The 25,050-nt window shown below is 48.0% G+C and overlaps 1 protein-coding gene and 1 pseudogene across 1 annotated transcript; one reads left to right on the top strand and one right to left on the bottom strand.

Annotated features, from left to right (window-relative positions):
- Positions 1-1,137: 1,137 nt before the first annotated feature.
- LOC144615243 (integrin beta-3-like) lies at positions 1,138-24,722 on the bottom strand. The gene is made up of 9 exons (XM_078442127.2): positions 24,629-24,722; positions 24,114-24,203; positions 23,276-23,410; positions 21,400-21,829; positions 15,224-15,446; positions 13,959-14,059; positions 11,418-11,537; positions 5,590-5,756; positions 1,138-4,256 (listed from the first exon to the last, which is right to left on the bottom strand). The coding sequence occupies exons 1-9, from the start codon at positions 24,701-24,703 to the stop codon at positions 4,191-4,193; spliced, it is 1,407 nt and encodes a 468-aa protein (XP_078298253.1). The 5' UTR covers positions 24,704-24,722; the 3' UTR covers positions 1,138-4,190.
- On the top strand, positions 12,334-12,488 carry LOC144615244 (U2 spliceosomal RNA; annotated as a pseudogene).
- Positions 24,723-25,050: the final 328 nt, after the last annotated feature.

Here is a 25,050-nt window from a genome sequence, read left to right as displayed (position 1 = left end):
TGTTCACATAATCCTTTTATGACGTCATGCACCGTCATGTTTTTTAAAAATGCACGTTATTTAAGGAATGGAAGACCCAAAGGCAAAGATGATGAGTGTGCCATAAAGTACTTCAACCCCACACTGTCAATGCTCAATACATTTTAAATAGCAAAAAGTGAAGTTGCAAATTCTAGAGTCTTACCCTATAAAGTGATAATGCTAATAATTTCGATATTCATCCCATCTCCTGTGAATTAAAGGTTTTCTTAGATGCCTGCCAAGTATCCTGTTAGTTGGGTTTCTTTCCCTGTGATTTTGATCTAGTACTTCTTTTAGTTTTTCATGGGAATTTGTGGCTGTGAGGGAACCAGAAGCCTCTGATCACTTAATTTGGAAAATGGATCAAAAGTGCATTTTCATTTTGTGTGGGTAGATATTTGGTTCTCTTAATATACCCGCCAAGCTGTATTCATAATCTTTTAGTAACTGAGATGATTTAACTGCAAACTTAGTAAGCCAGAAGGACAGGTAAGTGACTTCTTAAGTCAGTGGTTCTCAAACTTGAGTAAGCAGCAGAATCACAGGGAGGGCTTTGCTGAAACAGAACACCGGGCCCGGCCCCATCTCAGATTTTCTGAGTTAGTAGCCCTGGGGCGTGGCCTGTGCATTTTTATTCCTAACAACTTCCCAGGTGATATGGAGGCTGCTGGTCCTCAAACCACATTTTGAGACCCAATTCCTTAAATAAAAGTTGGGCATTTTTCCCCCTAAAGCTGGGCATTTAAATGATCCTGTCAATAATCTGCCATCAAGCCTTTATTGTACTGATTTATGCCTCCTGCAAACAAAACCTAGGCCAAACTGACAGTCTGTTCTATTGAGATTGCACAAGTTCCTAAAAAATCCCCAATTAAAAGACAAAAAACTCCAACTCTTAGAACAGCAATAACCTACTCAGTTTGAAAACATTATGAAAGTCTAAAGAAACGCTCTGGGTTCTGGAGTAAACTTCAGTCCCCGTGGTGGTCATCATTTGGTTACATTTGGAAACAGGCTTGTTCTAAAATAATCATTTTTGAGGCGATGACATTTACTCTTTTCACCCAAAGAAAACAGAAATAACAACACAGGAAGAACTGGGCAGCCTTAGGTCAATTCTTTTTGGAAAGCACATTTAATTTACTGTTGCACAATTCAAACAGAGGGGGTGGTTAGGAAGTCAGGAAGGCACTTAAGTCATTTCAACCAGGAATACCTAACAAAGAGAGGGATCTTGAAATCATGGATGGTCTAGGAATATCTGAGAGAGAAAGAAGGGATTCGTTATGTGACAACTTGTCAGGAGCATCCCAAGCTTCCCATTACTATCCACACACCCTGAGACTGAACATACATTCTCTCCAGATGAGCTGAGCACAAATAAATAACTTCTTTGGGCTGTGCTGATACCAAAATACTATTTAGATGTTCACCCTACGTGATGCCCAAACTGACTGCCATTTGCTGTCTTGCGAACGCAGCTACAGGTTCTCCCCGCATACAAAGAGTATTGGTCTTTTTTTTTTTTTTTAATCTTTATTTATTTTTGAGAGAGCGTGAACAGAGAAGGAACAGAGAGAGAGGGAGACACAGAATCCGAAGCAGGCTCCAGGCTCTGAGCTGTCAGCACAGAGACTGATGTGGGGCTGGAACTCACGAAATGTGAGTTCATGACCTCAGCCAAAGTCAAACACCTAACTGAACCACCCGGCGCCTTTTTAAAGCCTAGGAGTCTCTTTCCAGAAGCTCAAAGAGTCCTACTGATTTTTTCATCCTTTAAATATATGTTCTTCCTCCTTTGATATAGTGTCTTCATATAAACCATCTTATCTAAAGAAAAGGTCCAACTACTGCTTTAATGGACTCTTGTCTCAGTAGCCAAAGGGTATAGTTAGGTTCTAAACTTCTGGGATTCATTATCGACCCTCCCCTCCCCCATTTACCCCTCTACTGTACTACCATCCCTTTCAGTAAAGAGTAATCCATGGGTGAGACAAGGCTCAGTCATTTGCCCTACTCCTAATTCCAAGGCTTATTCTCAGTGTTAACACACGAATACAGAATACACATTTCAGCTACTTCTTAATGGATTCCTCTCCCTTATATGTGGATGCAAACGTGTGCAAAGTGAGCTAAGGAATAATAAACTAAGTGGAGCTTAAGTGCTACATTAGGAAATGTGACTGCTAACAAACATTGGAGAAGGGGCTCTAAGAGAGGACAGAATGAGGCTTTTTCATTGAGAAAGGTGATGTGGAATGACATCTGCTCTTGCAAAAGCTGGTCTCTCAGATCTCCCAACTTAACAAAAAAAGTAGTATCAACATCTCATGGAATCTTGACTGTATGTCTGATGCCACAGTAAATCCCAGCATCTCAGATTATCAATATTGAAAGACACCTTCCAGACTGGCTGGTCCAAACTATCATTTTTCAAACTAGAAAACTGAGCCCCGAAGGGAAGGAAGAGAGGCTTGCCTTAATTAAGGGTAAAACTTCCTCAGCTGCAACAATGAGGCCAGGACTTACATTTTCTGATCGTCAGACCACAGATCGTCTATAGCTCTTTCCTTTTTCTTGATGAATGGGGGGTGAGGGTGGTTGTTAATGTTTAGACCAATGTGAACACCAAGGAAGCAACTGCTAGGAGAAAAGAACCACTTGTACCCCTCCTGCTCAGAATGGCCCAGCATGCCCGTGGGGCCATCCCCACAGGCTCCCAGGATGAGAGAGCCCCTACAGATCCAGCAAATGGGCAGCAACTCCCTATGAATGATGCCAAGTGGGAGGGTCTGTATCCATCCCAAGTCTATGTGGGGTTGTTTGTTTGTTTTTAAATATGCTCCTTCCTCCTCAAATAAAACTACAAAATATAATGCAAATGTGTTTCTGTACATGTTCCTTTAGATTAAGCAAGCCTCATCATGGTTTCAGGTGACCCAATGAGAAAAATAAAATAAAATTGCACTTGTGGCCTCTCAGATTAAAGACTGAGTTAAAATGAGGTTGCCCAGCCCGTAGGAGAATAGGCCACACACGCTGATACAACTGGCCCATCATTCTAAATGTGGCACATATGCCCAGCAGACTCAGAGACCCATGGGAATGATTCCTTCACAAGACAGCCAAGAGGTAGATAAGTGCAATCAGCCCCATGGATGGATGTAGCACACAGAAGCACCAGATTGGGTGTAGGGGCGGGGGGGTGCCTTGGACAAGGGGCAGAGGGCCTGAAGGGTGGGGCCAGATCTCTGGCTCTCATCACAGCACTCTCCCTGGGAGGAAAAGCGTCCGGTCATGAAAGAAATTCCCAGTATGTAGCAAATGTCTACAGCAGTGAGAGTGTAGACGTAGCAGGTAAAGAGGTGATGCTGGTCTAAGGGTAACACGCGTCCTCCAATCGAACTTCTAGGGTGGGGTGCCAAGGAGACAAATGTGAAGGGTGATGATTATGAACTGGGGGACTCTGGCACATTCATCCAGGCCATGCATGACCCCTGAGTGGCCTTCCCATCCTCACTCCCAACAGAATTGCTGGCAAGGGCTCCCCTTGTGAGAGAACCATACTGGATTGAGGGGACAGCAAAAGACATAGGCAACTCCGATGGCTGCTCTTGCTTCTGATTTCTCCGTCAGCCTGAGGGAAGGCAAAGGAGATCAAAGTCCAGATGACACGACAAGGCTGCGGAGCCCAGCATTTGCTATCAGAGCTGCTGAGCGTCGGACCCAAGAACCGTCAACTCAAGGCAGAGTCAAGGCCCCTTCCTCTGGAACGAGAGGCTCAGCCCTGCCCTTCTCTTCGGGAGAAATGGCCGGAAAAGGAAAGCTGGCTTCTCAGTGAGGTAATGAACAGTACCTGCTCAGCTACGTGGGTCACCCTAAGGTTAAGCAGGAAGGATCCCTGAAGGAGGCATTCTGCGGACAAAGGCTGAGGAGCTCCACGTGTCTGGACACACCTCAAGTTTTAAATTACACACTCCCCCACATGCAGCACACTCACGCGCACACACGCACAGAGACCCACACCTCCACATACTGACATTCTTGTAACCCACCCCACTCCCAGCCCCCGATCCTGCCCCACGGATTTCGTTCCCTGTAAACATGACAGCAGATGTGTCCACAATTCTGGGACAGCCTGACAGTGAACTGAGGATGACTGCTTGTCATTAAGTGCCCCGGTAGGTGATGTTGGTGAAGGTGGATGTGGCCTCTTTATACAGTGGGTTGTTGGCCTGCGGAGAGAACAGAAATGTGTCTTACAGTGAATTCCTCAATTGTTCCCTGCCCTCAATGATTACATTTCGCCTGAAGAGTTTACCCAAGACACCTTTCTCCGGGCTACACCATCCATGAATCGCTTAATGCTCATTGTAACCCCATATTCGCTCCTGAGATGGGAGTGGGTAGGAAATAAGAGGAGAGAGAAAGTGGAATGCCATTGTGCTGCTGTTTCGAAGGGGTTGAATTCAACCCATTACTTTTTGGTGATCCCCAAACACCTCAGTACCACTTGTAGCCAGTATCTATTTCCTGCTTCTCTCCTGAACTCTCTCTTTTGCCCTTCTCCAATTTTTTTTTTCTTTTGTTGTGACTATGCTGGCGGATGCGGGCAGAGACGAGAAATGTAGCAGGTGGTAGCTGAAACAGAGAGGATAGCTTTCACTCAAAATAATTTTAATTTGTTCTCATCTCATCCTTCCAAGCGCTACCCACTGTCATGTTAGCAGGAAAAAATAAGACCCTCACTGGGTTGCCCAAATTATTTTCTAACAAAAAGTGATAAATCCCATAAGATCTGGCCGTCTTTAGGAGTCCCATTTCAAGAAATACAACACATTCTCATGTGCCGCTGAGATTCCAGATTTCTACACTGTACGAACAGAAACATCTCAAGTTTCTTGGGACCCTTGAGTACCAAGGCCTGAGGTGACCATCAAATGAGAACAAACTTTCAGCCTCCCGCTAGACATTCATGGACTCAAACAGCCATTTTGGAAGGTCCAGAAAAAAAAGTCAGAATGTGGAAGATGAGCCAAAGGAGAACAGAGCAAAATTAAGTATATAGAAAGTTCTCAATAGATGCTTGATTGAATGCAATCAGAATAAATTGCAGAGAGGATATGTTTTAAGAGGCTGGCCCAAAGAGTCATTTCTATCATAACTTGATTCTCTCCCACAATTGGGCAAGCTGTTGAACGTCTCTGTGCTCAGTTTTCTTATCTACAAACTGGCAATAATAACGTTCCCCACCCCCCATCATTTGTCCTGTCTTCCTCAATTAGAGAATATGTTTCCTTTTGATTATGTCAGTGTCCAGAGCAGAGCTGGGCCCTACCTGTACTCAGTCAGTTCTCACCTATGGGACCTATGGTCACTGTGTGGCAGTGAGAGACTCAGGTGGTTTTCAGGAATAATAAAGACAACAGGACCATCTCCCAATTTCCACAACAGAGACTAACTGGGAAATTATGGTGCTGGCTGAACCTGGCTCCCCTAAGTACCTACTATTTCCAGTTGAGGCTCTCAAACCAATGACTTAAGAAAATGCCCAGCCCCGACTCTTACTGTGTCCCATTTTGCTCTGGCTCGCTCTTCCTCAAATTTAGCAAACTCCTTCCGGTCATGGATGGTGATGAGGAGCTTCCAGATGAGCAGAGTAGCAAGGCCGATGAGCAAAATGGCCCCCATCACTGAGAGTAGGACCACCAGGATGTCAGGACCCTTGGGACACTCTGTCAGGAGAGAGCACAGAGCAGGGACGTTGTAAAGGCAACCTGACCAAGTAAGAAATTACTAGAAATCTCTCTGAGGGAAACAGGGCTTACAAAATAAATCAAAATTTTTAAAGGGGGGGGGGGGAGCACCAATATTTAAGACAGCAATAATCTGTCCTGAGTAGTTTAAATTAGAGGTCATAAGCAGGTCACCCCCGGTAGAATCTAACCTACTCAAGTGTTTATTAAAAAGTTGATTTTATGTTAACTCTACTGGATTTAAAACAAAAGCTTGATTAAATTTTTATTTTGTTGGCAGCATGGAATAATCAGGAGATTATCCCCCTAAAACTTCAGATTCTTCTTCTTCCCTTTAAAAACATGAATAAATAGAGGCGCCTGGGTGGCTCAGTCGGTTGAGCGTCTGACTTCGGCTCAGGTCATGATCTCACACTTTGTGGGTTCGAGCCCCGCATCAGGCTCTGTGCTGACTGCTTGCTCAGAGCCTGGAGCCTGCTTCAGATTCTGTGTCTCCTTCTCTCTCTGCCCCTCCCCTGCTCACGCTTTGTCTCACTCTGTTTCTCAAAAATAAATAAAAGTAAAAAAAAATTTTTTAAACATAAATAAAAAGGTCTGGAAACACTGCACCCACAGGGCAGCTCTGGTTAGATGTGAGTAGCTGCTGTCCCCTTTAGATGGGACACATTTTCTAGTTTGCCAGACTTGTCACCACCCTCTTTTCTCCACTAAACAGAGGCAACATGTTAACTTGTCATGGAGGCTGTGCTACTGTGGGTTCTGGAGCTAGACCGCCAGGGTTCGAATCCTGGCTGACAACTTACTTTGCTATGTGACCTTTGATAAACTATTTAACCTTTCTGGGTGTCTGTTTCCTATCTCTCCATGTTTAAAATGGAGAAAGTAATAGCACTGAATTCCAAAACTTATGAAGCATAGTTAAGTTAAATATATACTTTTAAAAATTGTTTTTAACGTTTATTTATTTTTGAGAGAGACAGAGCATGTATGGGGGAGGGGCAGAGAGACAGGGAGACACAGAATCCGAAGCAGGCTCCGGACTCCGAGCTGCCAGCACAGAGCCCAACGCGGGGCTCGATCTCACGAACTGTGAGATCATGACCTGAGCTGAAGTCGAACACCCACTGCGCCACCCAGGCACCCCAACTTATTTATTTTTTTAAGGATTATTTCTTTTTTAGAGAGAGAGAGAGAGAGTGCGCATGAGTGGGGGAGGAGCAGAGAGAGAGGGAGACACAGAATTTGAAGCAGGATCCAGGCTCTGAGCTGTCAGCACAGAGCCCAATAGGGGCTTGAACCCACGAACTGCAAGGTCGTGAGCTGAGCTGAAGTAGGACGCCTAACCAACTGAGCCACCCAGGCATCGGGCTCCATGCTGATCATGAAGCCTGCTTGGGACTCTCTCTCCCTCTCTCTCTGCCCCTCTCCCCAACTCGTGCATGCTCTCTCTCTCTCTCTCTCTCTCTCTCTCCCTCCCACAAAATAAATATTTAAAAAAAAAGAAACCTGTAAAAATAAACAAATAAGTTAAATATATTTAAAGAACTCAGAACACTGCCTAGCACAGACTCAGTGCTCAATAACTATCAGCTACCATTATTACTCGTGTTCTTGTTACACCTGTTTTCACTAATTTATTTACCTAGCTCCTTAGGCATTTGTATTTGTTTCTCTGGTTTGGATATGTACATCTCTGAGGGCTGGGAACCTAATGTCCTTGTTAGCACAGAGACCAGGAAGCCTGCCAACCCAGACAATATTTTGGGTTCCTTCCCAAAATATTTCGTCATCTTTAATCCTAACCCTATTGAAAGCCGACTTCCTGTTCAACCCTAGTCAACAACCAACACAGACAGAGGTGCATCACCCCTCTGAAGACCAAGCTGACTGTGCTCTGCAGAGCTCTGCTTCCCATAAACCACAGGTGTCTGATGGGTGACCTCACTCCAGTAACTTCTCAGGTGTTATGTAATTAGGTGTTTGAATATACGGGTATTGATGGGTCTGGAGAGGTGGTCATGCCTACTTTCCACACTGTCTCCCACCTTCTTCTCTAAACATACACCCTATGCTCACCACACATGACCCAAAAACAACCACCGATGCAGACCCAAGCTGGCTATTTCCCAAGCTACCAAATTATAACCTGTCTATAATTAAAGGAGCATCTGGAGAGAGGCTGTGAGGTTCCAGTGTCTGAGTTCCCAGGAGTGAAGGGCACCAGCTTTTCCGGGAACAACAATTATGAATTCTTGGGAAGAGAGGGCTGACCCTCAAACCTCAGAGTGAAATCTCTTCAATTCTGCATGTCAGTATGGGCAGGACAAGTAGAATGTCAAGAGGTCTTCAGGCAAAAACATCTATTAAGCATTTGTCCTGAAAGGAGTAGATGGCAGGATTCCCGGAAGAAGATGATGAGATCAGCTAGTCTCTAGAGAGCTCTCTCAGCCACGGTGATGAGGACCCATCGTGGAGACCCAAGGTCAGGAAAGACTGGGCAGGGCTGGCAGGTTTGACAAAAGCACAGGAAATCCAGTTAAACTTGAATTTCAGATAAACAATAATTTTTCAGCCTAAGTAGGTACTAAATGTTGAATGGGACATATTGTATTCGACGAGGCAACTCTATCTGGGAGTGATAAGGACCCAGCTCAGCGGAGCCCACTCCACATAGTAGGCTGAACACCACCCAGTCAAGGCCAAGCCCTTTGGCAGTGCTGTCTCTACTGCCTTGCAGTGGCCCAGCCCTTCAGGGAGACCATCCGCAAAGGCATGAGTTGGGGAAGAGAATGAGAATAATCCCCTCCTATGCTCTGGGACCTCAGATGACACATTCTGCACAAAGCCAGAACCCCTGAAAATAGTTGGGGGCGGTAGGTGAGAAGAGAGGTCAAATTCAGAATTCCAGGGCAACAAGATAGGGAATATGGGTCTGGGGTCCCATCTCCTCATGTGGAGGATGGAATCTACATCAGAAAAGCTACTCCACCCCCCACCCTGGGGGGTTATTTGTACCAGCTCAGGTTATCACCATCTTTCTGCCCCATAATTCCAAGTAGTGGATTCCATCTAAGAATATCAAGCCAAAAGATTTTGGTGTTACAGCAGAAGCACCTGCAAGGATTGTTATAGCAGAGATGAAGTAACGTTAAACCCCAAAGCAAGAACGTACTGCCCTTCAAAAATGAGAAAGCACAAAGGTGCAAATAGGGCGGGTGTGGAAAAATCCATGAAACGTGTTAACACAGGTGGGCGGGAAAGTGTGAGGGGTCATGGCCAAATAATCCACATGTGCTCCCCCACAGATACATACCCAGACTCTGCCCTCTCCCCTTCCCATGTCAGCTTTCCCTTGAGTCGCTAAATAAAATTAAGGTCATACCCTTTCCTTTACCTTCCTTCTCCCTTCTGAAGGGTGAGAGCCCTGGGAAAGGCAGGTGAACAATATCACGGTAGGGGGCGCCATGCTCTCCGGTACCCATGCAGCCAGCAACACCCTGGCTGACCCGGATGTAGTAGAGCTTCTTTCCACTGTCACCCGCTTCCTTCTCCAAGCAGCCAAAGTTCTCCGAGCAGGTTATCAACATGTATGCAAGCCTGCCTGTCAACTCGAATAATCAGTCCTAGTAACTCATTCAAAACCCGTTTACTAAGTATCTTCTCTGTAGATGACTGAGCCAAGTATGGAGATATAACGATAGATAAGACAGATGGTTCGTGTGTTCGTGGGGCACGTGATCTACTGAGGGAGATGGGTGATTAAAGAAGCAAGTTAATGGTGGAATGAAGGCCCATCTAAGGGAAACACAGCTGCTCTGGGACTCAAACAGGAGCACCCAACCGAATCAGAAGAAAGGATGATGGAGGAGGTCTGAGAAGGCTCACTAGGGGAAGTGATGTGTCCAAAGCAGAGGCACTCAAATATTGGGGCGTCTCACAACTGCCAGGAGCACTATTCAAGAACACAGAGGCTGGGGACACCTGGGTGGCTCAGTCGGTTAAGTGTCTGACTTTGGCTCAGGTCATGATCTCACAGTTCATGGGTTCGAGCCCTGCGTTGGGCTCAGAGCCTGGAGCCTGCTTCGGATTCTGTGTCTCCCTCTCCCTCTGCCCCTCCCATCTTTCTCTCGACTCGTGCTCCATCTTTCTCTCAAAAAATGAATGAACATTTAAAAATGTAATAAAAAATCAAATAAAAAGAACATAGAGGCTCATGGAAGCAGCATGGGGCTCAGGACTCTCGATTTTTTAGCAAGGGGAACATAGAAAAGTTGGAGACCCACTTTCCTAAAGCAGGGGCCAGCAAGCTATTGTCTGGGAGCCAAATGTGGCTTGCCACCTGTCTTTCTAAATATACTTAGGCTTGTGCATTAAATATAGACTATGGCTGCCTTCCTGTTACAATGGCAGAGTAGTCATGGCAGAGACCACAAGGCCCACAAAGCCTAAAATATTTATTTTGAGACAGAGAAAGCACGAGTGGGTGAGGGGCAGAGAGAGAGAGAGAGAGAGAGAGAGAGAGAATCCCAAGCAGGCTCCACACTGTCAGTGCGGAGCACAATGTGGGGCTCAAACCGATGAACCATGAGATCATGACCTGAGCTGAAATCAGGAGTCACACACCTAACCAACTGAGCCGCCCAGGTGCCGCCAAAGCCTAAAATATTTAACCCCTGGCCCTGAACAGAAAGTGTTTGCTGGACCCTGGTCTGAAGGAGGATTTGAAGAAATTTCTACAGCTGTAGGAATCAACTGACGAGCAACCAACTGACTTAGTCTCTGCCTTCAGACATTGTTCCTTCACTCATAGAAGCTCCTGTCTACCCCCCGCCTTGGCACAGCCCTTGTCCCTCAGCAGTATCACTATCAATTTACATGTCCCTCTCCCCCTGGCCTGTGAGTGCCACATCTGCTTGATTTATTGTTATATTCCCAGCACCTAGTCTACTGGCTGATATACAATAAGTACTCGAAAATATTTTCTAGTGATTCATCGCTTCGTCTGTTGTGTAAGAGAAAGGAAGGAGACGGGGGTGGTAAGGGGAAGAGAGCTAATCTACTACACTGGATGGCGACAAACCTGTGGTTGGTCTGTGTATGACGGATGAGCTCCTCCTGCTTCCAGAAGGCTGTGAGAGCAAGCACTATCTTTTCAGTGCTCAGAACACCTTGGCTTGGTGCCTCAAAGCCAGTACTGTGTCTCATGGTGACCCTGGTAAGGTCAACACCTCAAAGCATCAGGCCTTCCTCTGAAGCAGCGAACAGGTTGCCCTTGGCAACCACCTGACCTTAAGTGGAGCGGATGTTGAAGAGTCCCAGACTTTAAATTCCTCACTTCTTAATACTGTCACCTCAAAAAAATGCCAGGATGTATTTTGTCCCTTCGTGGGATCCATATCTACCTTCTTCCTTTCCTTACTCACCTTCTTTTTCTGCCTCCTCAATTAGCAAGTCACTTTCTCACAAAGATTGGTATTTAAATATCTCCCACCCCCAGATGACAGGCCCTAACTTACCACTTGTAAGGTAGTCTTAACTTGGCTGTTCTGTGTAAGAGGCGTAATGGGTGGAAATTGCTGCCTAACGTGGCTCTCCCTCTCCCTATAGGTGCAGTGTCAGGGGCCCTGGCGGTTCACGTACCTGGCTCCTCTACCACATAGAGAATGGACTTTCCACTGGAGTCTTCATAGTACTGGAATCTGACAACACAGTCATCTTCATTCTTGTACGTGCAGTTCACTGCATCCTTGCCAGTATCCTCTGAGGAAGGGGAAAATATGGGAGAGTGAAAAACAAGGCAATTCCTGGAAGACGGGGCCATCCCCAAACCCCAGTCATGGGACTTCTGAGAAAGTATGCAACAGGAAACCCTATGCCTGACATTAGGCAAGATGCCTAGACTTGAGATGGCTGTTGTGCCTGGCAATTGCCTCTAGATGACCCTCGCTGCTGAATTTTGTCCCTCCCAGACCCTTTTTGGTTCGTATTCCTTCCCTTGGAAGGGACATGACAGAACACATGACACAGTGTGATTCAAAGCCTGGCTCTACCACCTGTCAGCTGCGTAATATTGGGGAAGTTACTTGACCTCATTGGCTCTTTCTTCATCTATGAAAGGAAAAGGATAACCCACCTCACAACACTGGTAGAGAACTAAATGATGTCAAGTGAACAGTACCTAATAGAGAAGGGTGTTCCCTTCCCTCTCTTTCCTTTCCCTCCTGGCTCAACTATTCTCAATAGTTTGTTGGCAAAGCCCTTACATTTCTTCCGTTTCTGCGTCTGATCCAGTGTTCCTCTCCAGAGCCAGCCTCTCTTCTCTGACTCCCATCACTTTTTTGTAGGCTTCACCCCTTCTAATTCTGAAGCCTCTTATTCTGACAGGGAAACTATAGGTGCCCCTCTATCATTTGCACCACGTCCTATAGTGATGCAACCAGACAGGTAAAACTGACACACGATGATGTTAAGCAAATGCACCAAGATCACAACACAAGTACGTGATGGAACAGAACTAAAACAGGAGTCTCAGAGCACACCAGACTTGAACTCAATGATTGTTTCTCGGCCTTTTGGCTAAGATCAAGTGTAGTATCAGACTTGAACTCAATGAGCCGCCCGAAAACTAGTGGTATAAGAGTACAGTGGAAAGAGTAAGGATTTCCAGATTCATTCTAAGCTTAACTTGTTCGGGCAAGTTATGTAGCTTTCCTGAGATTCAGTTTCCTCATCTGCAAAATGAAGATAACAACAGTACCACAGTTCTACTCTACTAGGTGGCTGAGAAAAAGACAAGATCATGTGTATGAAAAGATACTTGCCTAACTTTTATAAGTTACACAATTCCATACAAACAAGCATTTATCTTTATGATTATCATGGCACGGGGGTGGGGGTAAGAGAAATACTTTCAACTAACCTGAGATTCCCCTCTGGTCTAGGTAATAAAAACATCTCACATCTCTCTCAGCAGTCTTGCCCGCCTGAGCTAATCACAGCATACCGATTCTCCTCAGGAGGAAAAGCCGTCTCTTCAAACTCAATCCCCAAATCATGCCCCTCACCCCCCCCCCCCCACCAGCCCCACTTCTGATATTAGCCAAAGGATCCAGAGAGCTGACCCTTTTCTGTAACACCCCAAGCCAGAAGCCGACTGACTGGCTGTGTCTCACTGTGGCTCTCACTGAAAACATGTTTCCTGCCTTCGTGAGAGACAGCTATCTCAGGAGAGATTGCCATCTCCCTAGACCAACCAATGCCTAGCTGACCCAGATAACATCAGATGTGCTGACAGCAACAAAGATTATCCCCTTTTTGGTCAAGGTGAAATTCAAACTACAGGGGCGCCTGGGTGGCGCAGTCGGTTAAGCGTCCGACTTCAGCCAGGTCACGATCTCACGGTCCGTGAGTTCGAGCCCTGCGTCAGGCTCTGGGCTGATGGCTCAGAGCCTGGAGCCTGTTTCCGATTCTGTGTCTCCCTCTCTCTCTGTCCCTCCCCCGTTCATGCTCTGTCTCTCTCTGTCCCAAAAATAAATAAACGTTGAAAAAAAAAAAAATTAAAAAAAAAAAAAAAAAAAAAAAAAAAAAGAAATTCAAACTACAATGACTGCAGGCAAGAGTTTTGCTCACCACTGTATTTTTATCTGTCTTATTCTAGGAAGGGCTCCAGAGAGCCAAAAAAGGCTACAGCATTATGATTTTAGCTAAAATCCATAAGGGTGAAGGTTTCCCTCCAAACCAGCAGAGCAGTATGCCTGGGCATTGCTGAACACTCTCAGTTAAGTAAACTCAGTAAATGGTTACTAGCCTCCTAAACTGACATCACCTAGCCTAGGTTTCTTCATCCGTAAAATGGGATGCATTGTCTTCCTCTCCCTGGGGAGGTCAAGTTAGGGTTGATTTCTACATACTTTAAAAGTTATCTGTAGGGTCTTGCTGAGTCTGTGGGTGCCGGGAAGCAGCAGAATGGGGAGGGACTGTGGAACAAATTAGCAGAGGGCACAAGAGGACTCAGGGAAGCTGGCCTTTATTAAGTGCCTAGTGTGCATCAGGTCTGTACAACATGCCTTTGAGGCAGGGATTACTCTTCCATTTTACTGATGAGACATAGACACGTTTTGGGATCAACTGAAAACTTCAGCAGCCGCGTATGTGCACAATTCTAAGACATGCTGAGCTTACTGAGCTCCTTCACAGGCTCAATCTCATCACGACAGTAACGGCTGCAGGTATTTTCTTTATGTAGGTCTCCTCGGTCAAATTTCTTACACTCCACACACTTCCTAAAAGAGAGACGACACAGAGATTAAGACAAGGGAGGAGAGGGACGCCTGGGTGGCTCAGTCAGTTAAGCATCCGACTTCGGCTCAGGTCATGATCTCGCCGTCTTCGAGTTCGAGCCCTGTGAGTTTGAGCCCTGCGTCAGGCTCTGCGCTGACAGCTCAGAGTCTGGAGTCTGTTTGAGATTCTATGTGTCCCTCTCTCTGCCCCTCCCCAATTGCACTCTGTCTCTCTCTCTCTCTCTCAAAAATAAAGAAACAAAAAAGACGAGAGAGGAGCAAACCTACGTGTGTGTCAGTCCAGCTCTGACATCCACACACCAGAAAGCTGCCCCACCTTGGAAAACAAACACCGAAACAAAAACCCCTGTAAGACAATTCTGGGGGACCCAGAGGGTCGGGTCTGGAGTTCAGGGGTGGGAGTTCCTCCTCACCCAGAGGCAGGGCCTGGCAGGCAGAAGGCCCCAGTCCCCTCATTAAACTTCTTCATGTCCCATCCGAGAGTGTGACAGGAGGTAAGGCGTGTGCCACTTCGAGGAGCCTTAAAGGCAGAACCGGTCATGTAATCTGGGGACCCAGCACAAAAGAAGATGTCAGGCCCCTTGTTCAAAAATCCCTAAGCATTACAAGACAGTGCCAGCAGAGCGGTAAACCAAGCATGGGGCCCTTCTAAGCACAGGGCTCTGTACAAATGCACAGGTTGCATGCCTATGAGCCCAGCCCTGCTGAAAGTGGCAAGAGAAATGGCAGGAGCTTCCCCTGACCCCAGATGAGTGGAGTTTGTACTAGCGAACATCTCCTGTTTCACAGAATCCTTCATAACTCCAGCCCAACTCTCCCACACGATCGGAACATGAGAACGTTCCCCAGAAGTTCCCTGGTTTAGCCTTCCTCCCAACTCAGGGATTCAGGATGCCATCCCAGGAGAGGGGTTTCTCCAACTGGAGTCCAGCGGGTGCTACTTTGGCCCCTGCATGGTTGGCTCTCCCTCCCTCTTTGCCCAAACTTTTCCGTGGGAAGAGGAAAGCTAGCCTCTTAGCTGCAGCGGACGCCTCCTCCTGAAGCTTTGGTGAGTAAGAACCTGGAGGGTTGGGGATTCTAGCCTGGGGGACCCCCTCCCTCCTTCTAGCACCCGACTGGCTCCAACTCACTTCTCTGCCCACTCACTTCTTAAAGGTGCAGGCGTCAGGGCAGGTGGGGCACTTCTCACAGGTGTCCCCGTAGGAGCCGGGCTGGATGCACTTGCAGCTGCCGCACTTACACTCGCCCCGGCCGCTGCACAGCAGCCCGTTGCTGGACATGCAGGTGTCGGTGCGCGTGGTACAGTTGCAGTAGAAGCCGGTCCAGTCGGAGTCACACAGACAGTCCCCACAGCTGCACTGGCCGTGACCTGAAAGCACACAGCCCGAGGGGGCGGGCAGCAGGTGAGGGGCCCCAACCCGTGGCTCAGCCTGCTCTCCAGCTTTACCCTCATCCACCCTCCTCCCACGGCCACTCATTAACACCCCACGGAAGCGTCACCACCTTCTATCCTTCTAGCCTCATGCTGCTAGCTCTGCCTTGACGCCCTTTCGTCCTGTGATCGCTACCAAACTCCCACTTACCTTTCGAAGCTCAACTCAAAAGTTCCTTCCCCTCCATAACTTTTTCTGACCTCCCCGGAGCAAATTGTCTACTACGTGTTCTCCCAGCACTTACATATGCCTCTATTTTAACCCTCATGACCAGCCCATTTGCTTGCCTATCTGTTTCTCTTTCTAGATTTTGAGCTCCACAGTGAGAGAGGACATATCAATTTGTCCGTCGGCAGGGATTAGCGTAACGTCTGAAATACAGTAGGCATGCAATTAATGTTTCTTTATCCATTTATGCAACAAATATTTATTGAGCTCACACTGGGCACTGGAGATTCGGCAGTGAATGAGACAGGAAAGGTCCCTATTACCGTGGAGCTTGTGTCCTAGTTAAGTTCCTGGGTAGGGTGCCTGGTGGCTCAGTTGGTTAAGCATCTGACTCTTGATTTCAGCTCAGGTCATGATCTCACGGTTTGGTTAGTGAGGTCAAGCCCTGCATCAGGCTCTGGGCTGACAGCCTGGAGCCTGCTTGGGATTCTCTCTCTCCCTCTCTCTCTCTCACACACAAAATAAGTAAATAAACATTAAAAAAGAAAAAAAAATCCTGGGAACCACACACACATTCACCAGCATGTGCCCTGTGTTGTATCATCACAGTACTGCAGAGAGCCATCAGCCCTAGTAGGAAAGACCTACTCACTTTACTGCATGAATGTAGGAATGGGAAAGAGAGATTGGGGTAGGGGGTAGATTGGTTAAATGCAGGTGTTAACTCTCAGTGCTACATCCCCCTAATCACTTAACAAGGCTTGAAAACTTGGCTCTCCCAAACTCAGAAGAAAGGGTGACTCATTCTCAAGGATTCCGAATCAGGAAGAAGTGGATGAATAATAAAAATCTGACTGTTAATCAGAGGAAAGGCAGGGAGCCAAGGGGAAGTAACCTCAACGGGTCTCAAAATCATGTCACTGTGTGAGCGGATGGGCCCCAAGATGGTGGAGGAGAGCGAGGTGCATAGGCTCAAACAGACACTAGCTGGCATCTTCTGCTCCCCAGGGACCCCAGTGGGTCTGACTAGAGGCCCTTGGTCAATGAGTCTCTCTGCCAGTGATCCTAGCACCATCCTCTATTCAAGACTCAGACACACCTTTGCTGCCTTGGAAAGAGATGTCTGCTTCTTTCTGGATGGCAAACATAAGGTCAGCTGCCCCAGCTCCAAATATCTGGAGAGTAGAGCCCGCTCCACCCGGAGGCAAAGGGAATGGTCTTGTGTAACCTTTGTCCACCAGTCATTGGCCCAGGTCTGAGGGCAAGACAGCTCCTGTCAGCTGAAGATAATTCCAAGGAAGGGGCAGCTGTGAGCCATTATCAGCAGCCCTAACAGCAGCTGGAGGGGCCCCACAGTGTCTACTACAAGCAGCTTTCAGTGATGGCTCCCGAACAGGGAAAGGCAGACGCCACAGAGGTCTGGCAGCACCCGGAGGCCTCCGCCTCCTCAGAAACCCTTGTCCCATAGTGTTTCCTTTGTGAGGCCAAACAAAGTAACCTTTGAGAAGATGGTCTGCCAGGCCAGCCACGGAGCGAGGCTGGAAGTAGAGTGGCGGGCCGGAGCCGGCAGGCCGAGCCCGAGCCCTGGCAGGGTCAGCCCTCAGAAGGAAGCTACAGTGCGGTAATGTCACAGGACTGGCATCCCTCCAGCAAAAGGGTGGCTGAGCCTGGGTTCACAGCAAAGTCAGAGGAGGAGGGTGAGAAATGAAGAGAGAGTGTAAGAAAGAGGAGGGAAATAGAAAAGAAGGCAGCAGGGGAGGGGTGGAGATGAGGGAGGGGGAGGGGTAAGGGAGGAGCAAGTATTTTAGGTCAGAGGGAATGACCTCTCCCTATAGAGCGTGACTCCCAGGCCGATGTCAGCCCCACTCCTCCCTGCCTTATGAGCCGACCCTTTGTCTGACATCCTACTTCCTCCATGAAGCCACCCAGGCCTCCTCTGTTCACACTGGGTCTCTCTCCAGGAGACTCCTATAACATTCCCCAGGGACAACTCACTTCTTTTCTTTAATTTTTTAAAAATGTTTTATTTATTTTTGAGAGACAGAGTGAGAGTGGGTGGAGGGGCAGAGAGAGGGGAAGACACAGAATCGGAAGCAGGCTCCAGGCTCTGAGCTGTCAACACAGAGCCCAACGCGGGGCTCAAACTCACAAACCACGAGATCATGACCTGAGCCGAAGTTGGACGCTTAACCAACTGAGCCACCGAGGCGCCCCAAGGACGCCTCACTTCTAAGATCTGGCACGTTCTGCCTCATGTTGTGAATTATCCTCAGGTAAGTTAATTAAGGGCAAAACTGTCTTATTCATGCCTCCCTATCCCACAACACTACAGCACAGAACCTGGCTCAGGGGTGTCTGATCAATCTATGCTCATGGATGTCCCTCGGGGAGAAGGATGAGTCCCTCGGGGAGTCCCTCGGGGAGAAGGATGCACTCCCTGATGTTTCCGAAGGAAGTGCTGATAACAGATGACCACAAAAGACCATGCCTCCAGCGGGGAGGGGGAAGGCCAGAGGCTGGGGAAATGGCTAAGTCATAGCATGCCCCCCTCGTGAGCCACTGCTTGCAGCAAAGAACAGACCAGGCCAGCAGCCCAGGGAAGAGACAATGGTGAACTGGTCTACAAACTGAGTGGTCAGGAATCACGCATGCCCCCTGTTCACCCGTGTGGACTGAGCGCCTGGCACAGAACAGGTGCTCAATAAGTGTGTGTCCCTGAGCATCCGTCACTGGGGAGTGTGACGGCAGCACCACAGGATCCAGACCTGCAGCCAGTAGGCACACAACACCCGGGCTGGCAGTGGGGGAGGGAGGCCTCTGAGCTGCTGCCTGGGGTTCCCTCCTGAATTGGGTGGAGCGCATTGCTGACGAGCTGTGCTTGCACCAGTGAGAGGCAGGAAGCAGGCTGCTGAACCCGATGGCTTTGTTTCGCAGCATCGGTGGGGCCAGCAGCTGAAGGAAACACACTCTGCCCGCGGTCCCTCCCACCCTGCCTCATACCAGACCAGGAACCAGGAGGCTTGGAGGACAAGTGGCCCTCCCTCTGTCCCTGGTGCCCCCAAGGGGCTATCTGTAGGCCTCACGTAGGACAACCCTCTTCCCCTCAGCCCCACCCTACTCCCCGTGGTCTCCCACATCAAACTTACCATTCCTTTTGGTACTCTGAATATGATGTAAGTACTATTCACTAGTAAAATGAGCTGAAATGCCTCCCTCACCCTCTAATTCAAACTGCTGTTGGGGGGTCCGTGCCTGATCTCTTTCTCCCCTAATCTCCCTGCTACCATTTTTTTCCAATCTCTGTCAAATTTTGCTGACATGAATAAAGGAAACAATGTTGTAGATAATAAAAAGAAGTCTTTTTTATGTGACTTGGGCATGTTTTAGAATGACATAGATTTATGGGGCACCTGGGTGGCTCAGTCAGTTAAGCCTCCGACTTCAGCTCAGGTCATGATCTTAAGGTTTGTGAGTTCGAGCCCCATGTCGGGCTCTGTGCTGACAGCTTAGAACCTGGAGCCCACTTCGGATTCTGTGTCTCCCTCTCTCTCTCTCTCTCTGCCCCTCCCTCACTCATGCTCTGTCTCTGTCTCTCTCTCTCTCTCTCTCTCTCTCTCTCTCTCTCAAGAATAAATAAACATTAAAAAAAATTTTTTAAGTTTTTTTAGAATCAAATTGTTTTTTTAACATTTCTTATTGAGAGACAGAGACAGAGCATGGGCACAGGAGGAGCAAAGAGAGAGGGAGACACAGAATCTGAAGCAGGCTCCAGGCTCTGAGCAGTCAGCACAGAGCCTGACGCAGGGCTGAAACTCACAAACTGCAAGATCATGACCCGAGCTGAAGTAGGATGCTTAACCAACTGAGCCACCAGGTGCCCCCTTTTTAATTTTTTTTTTAAAAGAATGACATAGATTTACCTTTCTAATCAAGTTTTCATATACATATATATATATATACATATATATATATACATATATATATATATATATATAAATTTTAAAGTTTATTTATTTGAGAGAGAGAGCGAGCTCAAGCAGGAGAGGGGCAGAGAGAGAGGGAGAGAGAATCCTAAGCAAGCTCCACAGTGTCAGGGAGGAGCCCATCGTGGGGCTTAAACTCACAAACCCTGAGATTGTGACCTGAGCCGAAATCAAGAGTCAGTTAACCATCTGAACCACACTGGCAGCCCTTTCTAATCAAGCTTTCTTAAAGGCAGATGTTAAAGTGAACATCTGGTTGGATTAGTTCGGCTCCTTTAAGCCCCATTGCAAAGGAAGCCAATCTCCGCCATAGATTTGATCACCAAAGAAGCCAATTATAATCTGTGTTAATTAACCACACAATACACCCATAAACCAATCCTAAACAACTTGCAAATGTCTTTGATCTCTCTGTCACAAGAGGAATCAAGCCTCAGAGACCATAATCCAGCGAAAACCTATCCCCAGTGCCCCAGGAACTACTCAGGCTGCCTAGTTGCCTCTGCAAGTATTGTCAGCACATACAGACGACATTCACATTAGTTCCACTTGGTCTAGCTGGGGAAGTAGCCTAGGAGCAGTCTTTAGGGCAAGGAAAGACCAGGTTGAGATTTTCCGTGGGCCTCAAGACTTTACTGAATTTTGTAATGAGAAGGACAAAAAGTATCCTGCAGGTAGAAGGAGCCAAAATCGTAACCCCCAGTTTGCAGGCTGGGCCTCTCAATGGCAATCCTTTCCCATGTCTGTGCTGTCCAGCATGCCACGAGCCACGTGGAGCTCCTGAGCAACAGAGGAAATGAATTTTTCATTTTTCATTTATTTTTTACATTTTTTTAAGTTCATTTGAGAGAGAGGAAAAAAAAAAAAACCTCCAATGGGGGAGGGGCAGAGAGAGAGAGAGAATCCCAAGCGGGCTCTATGCAGTCAACACCCTGGCAGTGCAGTCAGAGCTTTAACCTACTGAGCCACCCAAGCGCCCCTCATTTTTCATTTAACTTAAATTTATTTAAATTTTATTTAAGTTATAATTCAATGTGACTAATTTACAAATAAATAGCCACACGGGGCTACTATATCTGACAGCACAGATCTAGAATCCAAAACGTTATAGTGCCAATAGCGATAACAAAATAGTGCCAGCATGTAAAAAGAGCTTATGATTTTCCACTCATTGTTCCGAGTGTATTGGCTGTTAAACGTGCTCCATTGCCTTGCTTTTTTACTATTTTCCAAGTCTTGTCATGAAAAGACAAATTCATGTAAAATAATTACTACCAACTTTACTACGCATTCTGATACCATGCAGTTTCCGAATCTGTAACTACTAAAAATCTAATTACCAGCAGCCAGAGATTTTTTTTTTTAACCTAAAAAGGGAGTTGTTCCGCATCCTTGAAATGATCAAGAGCCAGTGATTTAAAGTATTAGCAGGATGGCAGGTGGAAGAAAAGAAAATAACGGTCTTCACCTTCAGGCTCCCCCACTCGTTCCCATGCTCCAGGAGAGCAGAGGCTCCCTTCCGCTGTGTACCCCAGGAGCAAGGACGCGGGGAGCAGAGCGGAATTACAGAGAACCTCCTTCCTGTCTTCTGCCGTTGGAGTGGAAGGACCATCCACTCGGCTCTGCCTGCTGGGCCTTCCTGTGCCCACCTAAGCCCCGGCCTAAGTTTCCAGAGGCTGTGGATGTGCGAGCGAGCGTGCGCGGGTACAGGGGCGGGAGGGTGTGCAGTTTCACTCACCTGAGCACATCTCCCCCTTATAGCGGACGCAGGAGAAGTCATCACACTCGCAGTACTTGCCCGTGATCTTGCCAAAGTCACTGCTGTGGCAGACGCACTGGCCACACAGGCACTCGCCCCGCTGGCTGCAGGCGGGCTGGCCCTCCCGGGGGCTGCACTCTTCCTGCTGCGAGGGGCGGTAGTCCTCTTCGGAGCACTCGCACTGGGACCCCAGCCACCCGGGCCCGCAGCGGCACACCCCACACTCAAAGGTCCCGTTGCCATTGTTGCAGCGGCGGCTGTAAGGCTCAGCATGGGCCTGGCACGCACAGTCACAGTCGAAGGTGACCTGAACGGTGAGGCTGTCTTTGAAGCCTACAGGCTTGATGGTGAAGGACTTCTCCCTCTCCTGCGGGCAGCCTCGCACCTTGGCCTCAATGCTGAAGCTCACCTGGGTGGAAAGGAAGACCGCATTCAAACACAGGCGCACCCTGTTATCACTCCAGCCCTGGAGGGAAAGAAGCCCCGCCCTGCCCCGCCCTGCCCCGCCCTGCCCTGCCCGGGAATATCCAAACTGGGTGTCTCATCCCCCAGCAACCTGGAGTTCCTCAGCCTCCAAATGACCAAGGTCTGCAAAGCAAAAAGAAAAGCCTGGGGACAGTTGTCCAGTTGTATCTGGTTGGGTGCACAGACATAATTTACAGTCAGGAGAGAGGTTGGTTTTGGTTTTTTTTATATATATATCTATTTTTTGGGAGACTGCAAGTGGGGGAAGGGCAGAGAGAAGGACAGAGGATCTGAAGCAGGCTCTGCGCTGACAGACTGACAGCAGTGAGCCTGAGGTGGGGCTCGAACTCACGAACTACAAGATTATGACCTGAGCTGAAGTTGGATGCTCAACCAACTGAGCCACCCAGGTGCCCCTGGATATGTGTGTGTGTGTGTGTGTGTGTGTGTGTGTTTTAATTCCACCTGTGAAATAAGCCAGCTCAAGCAGAACAGAACCTGTGATCTTATAAAAATTCTTCTCTGGCCAATGAAGCCAGCTGGACTGATTATACACAAGGTCAGTCAGCCAGACACACAAAGCACTATATGGCACCACACGATGCCACACAGTGACCAAAGGCTCAGGATCTACTGTTTAATTTCCATATAGTACATCATCACTTGTGCAGTCAAACACCTTTCCGGCCAATATTTCTTAGACAGGATATGTGCACATGTTCTAGAATATAGATAGGTGTACGGACAGATGGATGGACCTAGATACAGAAATGATAGAGATACAGGTGATACCGGTGATAGAGATATAGCTATCCCCCTTTCTGCTTCCCTCCCTCTTCACCAACCCCTCCCCCCATCGGCAGAAGCAGAAGAGAACCAGTAAGGAAAGAAAGCCATAGAGGCCACAGAGGGACCTGAGAGGCAAAATGAACATTTGCGTTCTGGAAGTCTATGACAGTGGGTATTTGGTATTTTTGCCTGTTCCATTTGCTGTTGAATCTCCAGCAGCGAATGATGCCTGGCACAAAGTTGGCGCTCAGCAACTATCGGTAGATGTGACTGCCATTTCACATTGTAGAGGAAAGACAGGTATTACCTTAGGGGAGGCTGGAGACTGGGCCAAAGGTAAGAAATATTTTCATTTGCAATCAGCTGTGCATAAACAAACAGAGGTAAGCTAAACGCAAGTTTTTTAAAGATCTCCACGTAGCGGAGAAGTTTAGACAACAGGAGTCAGAGGAAAAGGTTGGCAGCTCCGTTATATCCAACTTGTAATGACCTTCGGGAAGAAGGTGCAGGGGAGGAATGGAAGGGTGCCCACAGACGCTCAGGGGCAAAGGCCAGGGCCAGAGCTGAAGCTTCAGCCCCTGCCCAGCCCAGCCCACCTCACCGTGTCTCCAATCTTGAGTCCGACACAAGACTTGAGCCCAGGGATGACCTCGTTGTTGAGACAGGTGGCGTTGAAGGATAGAGACAGCTCCTCGGGGAGGTCCCGCACTTCCAGCTCTACTTTAGAGCGGATTTTCTGAGCAGAAAGGGGGCAAAAGAAGGTTAAGGAGATGAGCCGAGAGGAAGTAGACAGGAACCAATTCCACCCCAAGTAAAATACCAGGTGGCCATGGACTCACCGCGGCAGTGCTGGGTGCTGGGGTTTGCTTAGAAGCTGCCAGAGGAGAGCATCCTTAGGAGCCTATTTCTTACAATATTTCCTGCCCAAGGTCTGCTCCTCTCTCTCTCTCTGTGCCCCCTGGTGTCTAGTTGAATCTGGGTAAAATCTAAACCAGCCACACCCTCCTGCAAGCCTCAGAGACATGCAAAAAGGGAGGGCTAGCACTGGTCACCTTGGATAGTAGCTTTTTTTACCTAATTTTTAACCAACCTCATCTTCCCCTTGGCTCAGCTCCCTCTTCTCTCTATTGTTGGAGCCCTATCCCTCACCCTGTCCTTCCTCATCACCACCCCCAACCTCTCTTTCCTTTCCACCTTCTCTAAGCTCTTCCACCCACTGCTCCTGACACTCCCTGGCAATTCTTTCTGAGCCATTTCCCTCTCAGAAGGCTGCATTCCTCCCAGTGCTGGCCACCAGCCAGCCTCTAGAAGAATAAGAGGAAGGCAGTGAAGGCTGCATCGTGGACTCACATCCAGGACTCCAAAATCTGCGTTCCCTCCTGGGGAATGCCGAGTGAGGTGGATTCTTAGCAGACCCAACCCCAGTGCGAGACACTTACCCCATAAGCATCAACAATGAGCTGAAGGACGTTGCTGGAATTGGCAGACAGAACCCCCACTGTCGTCCCTGGGATGAGCTCGCTATAGTTCTAGAAGGTAAGACAGAGAGATGTACAAGGCTGACTAAATGAAGAGGGTGATCTCAAAAGCCCTCCCCAAATCAGAATGAGGGTCTTGAAACGAAGATTGAGGGAAGGATGGGATATTTTACTTGTCACTTCCAGGAACAAACCTAGCAGTTTTGCAGCCCTGAGAAAAATTATAAAGAACTTCTCACACCCCTCTCCCCCAATAAATTACTCCCCTCCAGCACCACAAACACCAACACACCCATCCCGTGAGGTTCAAGGTTGGAGGAGAGAGACCATAAAAAGGAGCCATTTGCCCCTGGGAATAGGCTGGAGGAGGGGCTTTCCTGGTTGGGAAGCATGGCCCGTGCTAGTGTGCCTGGGTTCCCAGAGACGGCTCCACCCAATACAGACCCCACTCCCGAAATCCCTGAAGGCACAGTCACCTGGTAGAGACTGACTACATTTTCCGTTACAGCAAAGATCAAATTGATGTTTTTCTGGGATAGCTTCTCGGTCATCAGCCCCAGAGAGGGATAATCCTGTAAAATGGGAGGATGTGGAAGTCAGTTAAGAATTCACCTGAATTCTACACCTTAGAACTTGGCTGATTTGGGCTGTGGCCCAGACGGTGGTGGTGCTGAAACCTTTTCACGCCATGATCAGTGTGAGGCAATGGACTAAGTGGCAACACAAACCCAGTTGTGAACTCCAGGGACAGATGAAGAGGCAAAGGCTGGTCAAAGCCAAGCATCTCAGGGCACCTGGCTGGCTCAGTTGGTTGAGTGTCTGACTCTTGATTTTGGCTTAGGTCATGATCTCACAGTTCATGAGACTGATCCCCGCATCAGGCTCTGCACTGACAGCG

This window comes from Panthera onca, assembly GCF_046562875.1.
Source record: "Panthera onca isolate mPanOnc1 chromosome E1 unlocalized genomic scaffold, mPanOnc1 haplotype 2 h2.Chr16_ul_3, whole genome shotgun sequence".
NCBI classification, from domain to species: domain Eukaryota; kingdom Metazoa; phylum Chordata; class Mammalia; order Carnivora; family Felidae; genus Panthera; species Panthera onca.
Note: the sequence above shows the minus strand (reverse complement) of the source record. Positions and strands in the feature narration are given on the sequence as shown.